This window comes from Centroberyx affinis, unplaced genomic scaffold (assembly GCF_046629955.1).
Source record: "Centroberyx affinis isolate AG114_WGS23_722 - 3 ecotype Tasmania unplaced genomic scaffold, CSIRO-AGI_Caff_v1 ptg000336l_1, whole genome shotgun sequence".
Taxonomy (NCBI): Eukaryota; Metazoa; Chordata; class Actinopteri; order Beryciformes; family Berycidae; genus Centroberyx; species Centroberyx affinis.
In genome coordinates this window covers 69,814-80,310 of record NW_027279011.1, presented here as the reverse complement: position 1 = coordinate 80,310, position 10,497 = coordinate 69,814, and the positions used below count along the sequence as shown (strand labels likewise).

Below are 10,497 nucleotides of genomic sequence, written 5' to 3'. Positions count from 1 at the left end.
GCGTTGACTGGAGGGAGGAGGGAATGAAAGCCAAGGGGCATGCAGTGAAGCACATACTGCCCACTTGACTGACGTTAACTTAACATTGGTTTAATTAATAGCCATTTTAACATATTACTAAAAATTAAAAAGTAGAAATTTTGGGATCAGGTCTCTTTAGGTCATAAAGTATATTAAAAAAAACTAAGTAGCAAGAAAAGTTGCTTATCTATACAGTATGCACCTGCTTCTCTGTTGGAACCTGACTGCTTGTACTGATGATTATATACAGATCTAGACAATGTTGCACTTTCAGCCTCATGGTACATTAGACAAAAACAATCTTTGAAAAGGTGTAACAGGCCAACTACATCTTCTTCACCATAACAAGTTTAAATCAAGCAATGATAGCACCTATAAATATAAGCAACCTATAAGCCTGTTATGCCTTTTGCCCCTCTGTGGTGTGAAGGCCATACTAACAACTAAATTCCGCCATTACACACTGCAACACTGACAAGGATGTGTACAGTTATCCATGTACAAAGAATGGAAATTGCAGCATCCAGTGGCCAAGTTGAAAATTACAGTGCCAACTCTACAATAATGGTCATTAATATTTTTAAAAATTGATGATTAAAAACATAAAAAAGTCATATGACAAAAGACATATACCTTCCTGGAAACTCAATCTTTTTTAATGAATCAAAGTCAAACCCTTATCAACTATTCAAGCAAAAAAATACCAATAACACAAAACTGATTTCATAGAAACTATTTATTCAACCTTTTCAACTCAAAGTTAAATATTTATCCTTTTTTTGCACCAAAAGTTCACCAAACAAAGGAGTGTCTTGAACATTGAAGTCATAATATAATGTCATGTACAGTGAGTTTGCTCTTGGGTAAGGCCGCTGGTAATACAGTTGTAACAGATGCAGTCTTCATATTTTAAAAAGGGAGTGAATGGAAATCTTAACTAGTTACATCGAACAGGGAGTTCACACAGTTAAACAACCAGTGTTAACAGGGAGGGAGAAGGTTCCTGTCAAGTTTCTTACAGTTTCTCACAGCTTCTGGATGAGAATAGAGGAGGCTCCACCGCCTCCATTGCAGATACCGGCCAGCCCATATTGGCCGGACTTCAGGTTGTGCACCATGTGACCCACAATTCTTGTCCCAGACATCCTGAGGGAAAAGGAAAAAAGAAAAATTAAGTTAAAGTAATAATCCATGACATTTTCACATAAACTCCATTTTGCTACTCTTATTTGCTTTTACATTTGCCGTTCTAAACATCCGGTGTCAAGTAAGTATAAACTTCCTGGAAGAGGATACTCTTGTTGTGGATCCTTGGTTGATCCTTTGTCTGAGGATTTTAAGCAGCTTCTTTTGTCCCCTACAATATTGGGACAGTCTCCAAAATGGCAATCCAAAAATCAATTTCTAGGTCATGGAAAAGAAAAGAAAAGGTAGGGGAGGAGGGGAGGAGGCATTTTTGGACAAACAGCGCATGACCCACTGCTCCCCTTGTCTCCTCCAAGTTACTTCCTGGTAGGAGAGGAGTGGTAGTGAGAGAAGGGAGGAAAGGAGGAGTAGAGAAAAGCTTTGGGACGCAGTAGTTAGCACGGCACCATGGCTGAACAGACAGAGAAAAGAGCGCCACCTACAGAAACTCAAAGTGCATCAACAGAAAAACCAAGGAAAAAGACGTCACAGTACTGGACACACTGGCCCAATCCCAATGTCCACACTCACAGACTCACGGACTTTGACACACGTTCCCGACAAGCTGCAAACTTTGCCTGAGGGAATTACCCACAGTTCACAGCGTTTTTGACGTTAATATTCATGTATGTGGAAAATATCAGCCAATATAACCGATACAAAAGAAAAAAAACATAATTAAGGAAAAACCACAAAAAAAACAATTAACAAGAACTTAGAGAGAAACAGGAATGAAACGGTTGAAACTATATGCAAGATACAGCTAAAAGAGAAAACATTGCAACATTAAAACAGAATAAACTGCTCATTTGAGAAAAAAGAAAATTAAGTTTTCCTAAACTTTTAAGAAGGATGTTAGATGCCGCTAATATAAGCAGCATGTAATATAGTGTTTTGCTTTCTTATGTGCTTATTTGTGCTCATTAAGCTTTATTAAAAGTACCTTTTGTTTTCAATGTACCTCCTACTGTTTCTTTTTTGTAATGTTTTTTTTTTTTTTTTACATATTTTTCATATTGTAATGATGTAGTGCAGATTAACTTCTAGTAGAATGAAGTGTATTTTCTATATCCATTAGCACAGTATAAACTGTGCGATGTTGCAAAACATATATGTAGGCCTATTTAACGTTATTCATCAACATTTTTTTCATTATTTCTTAATAATGCTGTTTAGACAAAAGCGCAAACAAAGAGTCTGTGAGGACTCAGGGTTCAGTCATTGGGATTGGGATTGGGATTGGGACATTGGGATTGTGCCCTTGTTTGATTGGATCTCTGGGAAGTGCAGTGTAGAAACACCACAGCAATGAGCGCTGACCACCAAAGATGGAGACAAATGGATGGATGGACATGATATATATAGATAGTCTTCTACCAGGGGCGTGATTTATCTTCTTTTTTGGGGAATTCACATTTTCTAAACCGTTTTCTTTCTTTTCCCTGCGTTCCTGATCACAACCCTGCTCTTTAATGAAAAATGGGCAGCCAGTCTATATCCGTCCCTCCCAGCTGCTTACCCGATGGGGTGTCCCAGTGAGACAGCGCCCCCGTTGACGTTGACCTTGGTGGGGTCGATGTCCAGCATCTTCATGTTGGCCAGCACCACCACGCTGAAGGCCTCGTTGATCTCCCACATGGCTACATCCTCCTTCTTCACCCCGCCTGCCTCCAGCACCTGACAGACACACACACAGAGAAAGTGTTTTGATGTACTAACATAAAATAAGCCATAAAATAAGTTGAGTATGGGGCAACATAGATCTTTAATCACCATTCAGTATAATGAGTCTTGTTAAAAAAAATTGAAATTATAAGACATGGCATTAAATGTGTCTACATTTATTAAACCAGATTACAAAGTTATGATTTTACATTCTGATTTTGTGCACACTTTATTACGATAACCAAACTTTTTTCAGGAACATACAGGGAAGCAGCTCCATATTTCTTTTTTTCCACCATGGCATTTCTGTTTGTGGATTACTACAGAATGATTAAAGAATAAAACTAAGAAGAGGAAGTGACATGAGCCAGACCATTAGTGGCACCAGTTCCATATTTGACCAAATACGGAACTGGTGCATGACCAATTAAAGATGAACCTGCTGAACCTTGAAAATAACCTGCAATACTACCTGAATACACCCTCATACTCACCTTTGGTACAGCAAATGCAGGAGCAATGGGAAAATCAATGGGTGCGACCGCAGCGTCAGCAAATGCTAGGGGAAAAATACAACAAAATACATTTCAATCACAGAAAAATCACTGTGATTGTGATTCTTAAAAATGTACTGCAGTGATGTGGGAGCAAGTACCCTGCAAAAATGCAAACCTGTTTTCTCATATTAAAAATACAGACAGGCATTCATAATAATGTTACAGAGCTTGTTTACTCCACTTTTAATGATTCCCACTCAGCGTTGCAGTTTAATTTTCAGCAATCCCAATAGCATTGCATCAGTGTAAATAAATTAGTTTCATGGGAGACAGTAGGACTACACTGTGTGAGAGCCATCAGTCCATGTGTACAGTCTGGGCATGTGCACTGTACATATACTGTATGCAAACACAGATAGGCACGTGTATGTGTGTGGGCACCTTACAGACAATCCTGGCCAGTGGAGTGACGTTGAGTCTCTTTGCAGCATCGGCCGTCATTAAAACAACAGCAGCGGCCCCGTCGTTCAGTGTGCTGGCATTGGCTGCCGTCACTGTGCCTAGAATGCAAATGACCTATCAGAATAAAGTGAACATCCAAACAGAGGTCCCTGTCTGAAGCATGCGGGTCAGACTGTGTTCATGCAAATGTGCCACGCTGGGGTTTTTTCTATTGCACTTCTATTATGTTTTCATATCAACAAGAACTTCTGTCAAAAGACACATTTGATTAATTTCAGAGTGAATGAGCAGCAAAGGATAATCGTTTTTAGAGTTAGACAAATACAAATAGGGCCATCATATACACCTTACTAATTCAAAGTAAAATCACTGGAACCCACCCCATACACACCACCACATAGTTCTTCAGCTGCATAATTACCATTCTCTCTCTGGAAAACAGCCTTCAGTTTGGGGACTTTGCTGAAGTCGACACGCCTCCACTCCTCGTCCTCGGACACCACTACATCAGGTTTGCCTACAGGACCAAATCAATATCAGTTATGCTGCACCATGTGTTTGACCACTGTCATTAGCATGTTGTCGCCGTCTTCCTTTACCTCTCTGGGGAATGCTCACTGGTACGATCTCTTTGGCCAGCACGCCGGCCTCGTATGCTGCTTTGCTGCGGCTGTAGGAGCTGATGGCGTAGGCGTCCTGCTCCTCCCTGGTGATGCTGCTGTTCTTGGCTGTGTTCTCTGCACAGTTTCCCTGTTACAGACCGTAAAGCAAACGGGACAGCAAACACAGATAGAAAATGATCCTAAGTTCACATCACATCGCAAGTTGACCCGAAAAAGAGTGGAACATTTGAAACAAGTATAAGAAGAAATCAAAAAACTCATGCCCTGTAAACACACACTGCTTGAAATTTACTGACTTTTAAATGCGAAAAAAAAAAGAAAAAAAAAAGGCATTAGACATGTTTTGCATTTGTGTTCCACACTTAATTTTCTTTGGCAACTGCATATTAATGAGTTGCAATGATACACCTATTGCCAATACAGACACGATATTTATAGGCTATATTTGCAATTGCATATGGCCTGCGGTATCATTTACACCACTCCTGAAAAAGCATGTATGATGAGGCATTTTTATGATTTTATATGATTTTTTTACTCCAAATGTTTGGGAGTCATGCACCATTAGCTCAGGCTGGCGAAATCTGGATTTCACTTTTATATCACTTGTTAAAACTCATTTTATAGACTAGTTAGATTTTTTTTATTGACCTTTATTACCGTTTTTGACTTCCGTTTATGACAATTGCCCTCTTATGCCTTGTTTTTATTGCTTTGTTGTTTGTGTATAAGTCGATCAGTTAAAAAAAAAAAAACGCACTGCGCATGTGCCATTGCGTGACAGCTATAAACACTATAAGCCTGACTCCTGACTGTATCACTGAGTTCACTTGGATTGGTAAAGCATAGGTTTGTCCTGGGTTCAAGGCCAATGTTCACCAGACACATTTTTTGATCTGGCATTTAGACGTGCGAGCCAGAGCCAATAAATGAATATATAGCCTAAATAAACCTTTTTATTGTGCCAGGAGTTCAGTTTCCTGATTGAAGCCACCGACTGACACAACAAAATGTGATGTGACCACCACACATTCACATTGTTATCCTTTGTAAAACACTTTGTAAGAGTGTTTTGAAAAGTGATATATAGATAAAGTTTATTATTATTATTCAAACAGCATCTCCAGTAATAGATGGTTGATAGTTACCATGTGGAATTTGTTGTAGACGTCAGTGAGGCCATCCTTGACGATGAGGTCTTCCATCCTCACTCCTCCGTAGGCTGGTGTCTCTCTGGTCATCACATAAGGTACGTTGGACATGCTCTCCATGCCTCCTGCCACCATCACATCCTAAACCCACACACAAACAGCCACACTGTATGCTACGCTGTAGTGACAGGTATAGTCCAACCATCTGTAGTTTGTCTTGCACTGCCCCTTTGTGCTGTATGCAAAGTCTGGTTGTCCTTGCGCTACAAATTATGTTGTCAATGTCTCTGTGTCAATGTCTGTACTTAGTTATTATGTATATTATGCATATTTTTGGTCGCAACTGTCACAGTTATCTGATTAAGACATCTTACAACATTGCCAGGTTTATGTTTAAGTAAAAGTCCAGCCGAAGACAAATCCAATTTAGCCTCTCCTCATATAGCTTTGGAGCAACCAGTAGATTAATGAGTTTTCTATATCAGATTTGTGTTTTTAATGCATCTCACCCAAAAGCAATTTCACTGCTAAAGATACAATATGTGTCAATATTTTGTCCTTTTCAGATGCAAGATTGACCCAACAGTGGTCAGGAACATAGGTATATGCATGTATATATTGCATCATCATGGTAACGGACCTTGCTCTCTCCAGCAGGAGAGCTACAGTGTATTAAACACTTATGCTACCTGGTGTCCACACATCAGACTCTGGGCTGCCAGCATGATGGATTTCATCCCGGAGGCACACACTTTGTTGATGGTTGTTGCTGGAGTGCCGAGGGTCAAGCCTGGAGACAGAATGAGGGACACGTTTGCATTTACAACATAAATCACAGTGCCAACACAGTAACATACATTCCTTTAGTGTGTGTGTGTCAGTCTGGCACAAGGGAACTGCAGGTTTAACAATCAAGGATGCAACATCTGTTTTACAGTGATTTGTTATGCTCTATAAACACAACTGGCAAACATAGCAATAATGCTCAAGACATATTCTCATATTGCTTGCCAACATTCCTGATACTGTTATTGTCAATAAGGATATAAAAACTGGGTGTACTTTTGATTGTAGGCTGCAAAAGGTCTCACCAAGCTGCTGGAGTTAAACCTGCCTTGTGTCACCGTGCAGCCAAGCTACAAGTGCTAGCTACTGGTTTCTATATTTTGCAGCCATGGCCATGTTTATGATAAAGCGGTGAGGAGTGATTTCCGCTTTTGCTTCTGTGTAAAGCGGTGATTTACACAGAAGCAGAACCAACTAGCTACTGTTCACCATCAGCTTTTCCTAGCAGCAAGGCAGTATGGAGGTAGTCCTAGTGTTTGTACCCCTGAGTCAATTAATTCATTTTTGTCAAGTAAACGTTGCAGATGGTTTGTGGACATCACTATTTTTTGGGGTCATGCCAAAATTTCGATGATGTGGATTAAAATAAATCAACCAGTCTGTGTGAGTGTGCATCTTCATTCTGTTGCTAACCCTACCTGCTCCAAGCAAGGCTTGTCTTGTGGGGGCCTGTCCTTCTCCTGCCTGAAGCACATTGCCCATGTAGACTTCCTTCACCTCCTCAGCAGGGATTCCTAGACACAAGCAATATTACATCAAGTCACTGACATACGCAGCTCTTGACCGAAATGCACTTTGCTTTTCTGTGATGTAGTGACCCATCCAAGTCGCAGAGAGGTAGCAGAGATCCTACATGTGCAACTGAGAGAAAGAAAACTTATGTCATTTACCACATCCGGTGTATTAGCTTTGCAATGCTTGCACAGATCTACAGAGATGTTACATCCAGAGGATTCATATAAGCAAACAATAAGGTAAGTAACCTAAACCCACTCATTTTAAGTTTACATTAAGTTTTTGATGTGGTTCCAAACACTTTTAGTGTCATTGGACTTCCCCCTGATGACCCTTTTTGTTAAACAGTATTTCTGGGTTTAAGGAAGGACAAGTCTGAAAGATGTTCCAAATTCTCACTATTTCACTCACTTATAGCATCTGTTATAAAAATCAAATTGCATACTGCAGCCTTTGCAATATCATTCTGAATAAAATATTCTGTTCAGCGCTAATAAACATTGACATCATGTCTAATTTCAGGATGAGCTTGGTATACAAGATTTCAAGACTAACCGAACTTGTGAACCACTTAGGACCCAGCCTGGAGTAAAATCTAGATGCTAGTGTACAAATGAATGGTGAAAATATTTCTGGAACACCTCCATAGATGCACTGGATTGTCTGAACCATACCTGCTTTGTCGATGGCTCCCTTGATGGCGATGGAGCCCAGTTTGGTAGCTGGCACTGCTGCCAGGCTCCCTCTGAACGACCCCATTGGAGTGCGGACTGCACTGACAATGACGACTTCCTGAGATCACCCATCAAAAGTTTATATTAGAGAGAACAGTCCAGAGACAGTTGGAAAGTTGTAAGCGACTAGGGATGTAACAGTATGAAATTTCACAGTACGGTACGATATCTACCAAAATACCACGGTATACGGTATTTCACGGTATTCATTTCCCCCCCCCTTTTAATTAAACGTACTATGGCCCATCGAAAAAACAAACAAACAAGTATTTTGCTTTGAAGAAAAATATTGCTTTATTGAACTGAAACGTGTGTGCATGCCTGTGCGTGTGTGTATTTAACTGAAACTCTCATGCATTAGCATTGTAACATTTACATAAAAATATTTAACACAAGGGTCCTCCTTATGACCTAATATGAGAATGTTTACACGAGGGTCCTCCATTATGAACTTATTTATTTTGCATTAAAGACGGAAAATACACACAACAATCTTGTAATCTAGTGCAGTTTAATAATGTATATTAAAGTACAATGTCCACTGTTGCAATTCAATATTGCTAGCAACTTGAAGTGTTTCAGTTTTTCCCCTGGCTGTCACGAGTGGAGCTGTGGATAGGTAACCCTCCATTGTAGTGGCGTGTGGCGCTGTGCATATGCGCATTGCACAACATAAATTTATACCATGGGCACGGTATTACAGGGAAAGGCTTACGGTTCAGATCCGTGGTTGCTTGATACCGGGGTATACCTTAAAACGGTATACCGTTACATCCCTATAAGCGAATAAAATCTGAAATTTCAGTTAGTGTACTTACATTGAGAGAAGGGCGAGATGCGTAGGTCCTTGACAGGTACTTGTGAGTCTGTAATGGCAGAGAATACATAAGGCCAAGTCATGATGAAGAACATCAATTCTATGCAAAATTCTGACTTTGTTTACAGTATATGGATAATTGCAAATTTTCATTAAAATTATGCCATGGATGTGGGAGTTCTCATATCTACTCTAGTGTCTGCCAACAAGCCTCCTGTTCTTCCCTGCATCTGTCTTCAAGCCAGTTTTTCCCCCATTATTATGGGTAAATTATAAGAGACACTCATCATTAACTCACAGAATATTTTCCTTTGGCTATGCCATTATGATAGCAAAGCAGGTACAACAGGTCCACAGCAATGTTCCCTTTTAGCCAGTGGTGTCCAGCCCTGTGTCATTCAAGAGTCTGCTGGTTTTCATTCCTACCAAACATTACATCAGCTGATTTCACTGATTAGCACAGTCAACCAGAGAGGGGGAGCTGATAAGTGAAATCCGCTGCTGTAATGCAATGTTGTCGGTAATTAAACGTTGATACTACCCAAATACATTCCATTCTCTTAAAGAAATGTAAGGCCAAATACCATTCAAAATCTTACAATTTACTGTAGTCTTGTTTAGCAAGTACATCCCTCCTAAAATATGTCTCATAATCATATAAGCGGTATAAATAAACACTGGTTCATACGTACTTCAATAGTTTCAACTTTAAAAATGTAATCGTCTGTTATTCCCACAATCTTCCACCAAAAGTAGCATGGTGGTGGGCGGTAACGAGTAAAACAATTCTGTATGTTGTAATTTTACTAAAATGTTATTATTTCATTACAATAATGTGCATGCCCAATTGAAAAGTTAGTTAGTAGTGGGTCCTTACGATTCAGAAAAGATCTTGAGTTATATTTTTAACTAGTAAAATTAGTAGAGTACCTACGTTATGCAGAAAAGCAAAGCTACTTTAGATGATGCTCTCTCGACAGAGATGGTGTCAGGGCAGATATACTGAAACTTAACTTTAAAATTATAACGTTAACATTTTAAACTCCTCTTTATCTGAGGTAGTCTGCCGTATTGTTATTGGTAAGAAAGTGTTAACGTTACATAACACTACTAAAAGCAGCTACTTTTCATTTTGTTGAGAAGTGTGAGTACCGTGACAGTAACGTTGGACCGTTAATAAATACGTAGCCTGTGATACGAATAGTAAAAAGCAGCCTCACTAAAAGCAATTATCTAGTGGTTTTTGACTGACTTACTTTATTTTGTTCAAGGACGCTAACGTTACCGAGCCAGCAAAAAGTTAGCTGAGCTGCTATAACCCCGGCCTTGTGTTTACAACCAGACATACAGTAGCTAGCAATAGCATGTGGCTGCAAGATAACAGAGATAGCTAGGTGACAAAACAGATACAGACAAACCCAGAGAAATTATTTTACACACCCTCACTTACCAGGCGTTTACAAATTTGAGCACGCATGGTTAAAAGTCCACTGGATGACATGGTGCTGGAGTGGAAGACAGGACTGTGACTCTGACTCACACACTTGGACCCACTTCACCTTCAGCCATGCAGCAGAGGGCTAAATGCATCAGCCAATCACAGTGAGAGGTGTGTTCCCCCGACGTCATCGACTGGCTATGCATTATGGTTATTGCAGTTTTAAATACAAAGTAATCTCTTATGAATAACTGACAGAACTCAGCCACAACAGACACTTATATAAGATAAACTATAACCTTCAACCTTCAATACTGTTATTG

General features: G+C 39.8%; 1 protein-coding gene across 2 annotated transcripts; it reads right to left on the bottom strand.

Annotated features, from left to right (window-relative positions):
* Positions 1-739: 739 nt before the first annotated feature.
* Positions 740-10,319, bottom strand: acat1 (acetyl-CoA acetyltransferase 1). Of its 2 annotated transcripts, none has more exons than XM_071515303.1 (12): positions 10,187-10,319; positions 8,738-8,785; positions 7,860-7,977; positions 7,089-7,184; positions 6,294-6,394; positions 5,602-5,745; positions 4,430-4,580; positions 4,252-4,347; positions 3,815-3,928; positions 3,366-3,430; positions 2,726-2,883; positions 740-1,167 (listed from the first exon to the last, which is right to left on the bottom strand). In XM_071515303.1, exons 1-12 carry the CDS (start codon positions 10,235-10,237, stop codon positions 1,047-1,049), a joined length of 1,263 nt encoding a protein of 420 aa, XP_071371404.1. In that variant the 5' UTR covers positions 10,238-10,319; the 3' UTR covers positions 740-1,046. The 2 variants fall into 2 exon arrangements, with proteins under 2 accessions (XP_071371404.1, XP_071371405.1); XM_071515304.1 differs by having other exon boundaries at positions 10,177-10,297.
* Between the last annotated feature and the right edge of the window lie 178 nt (positions 10,320-10,497).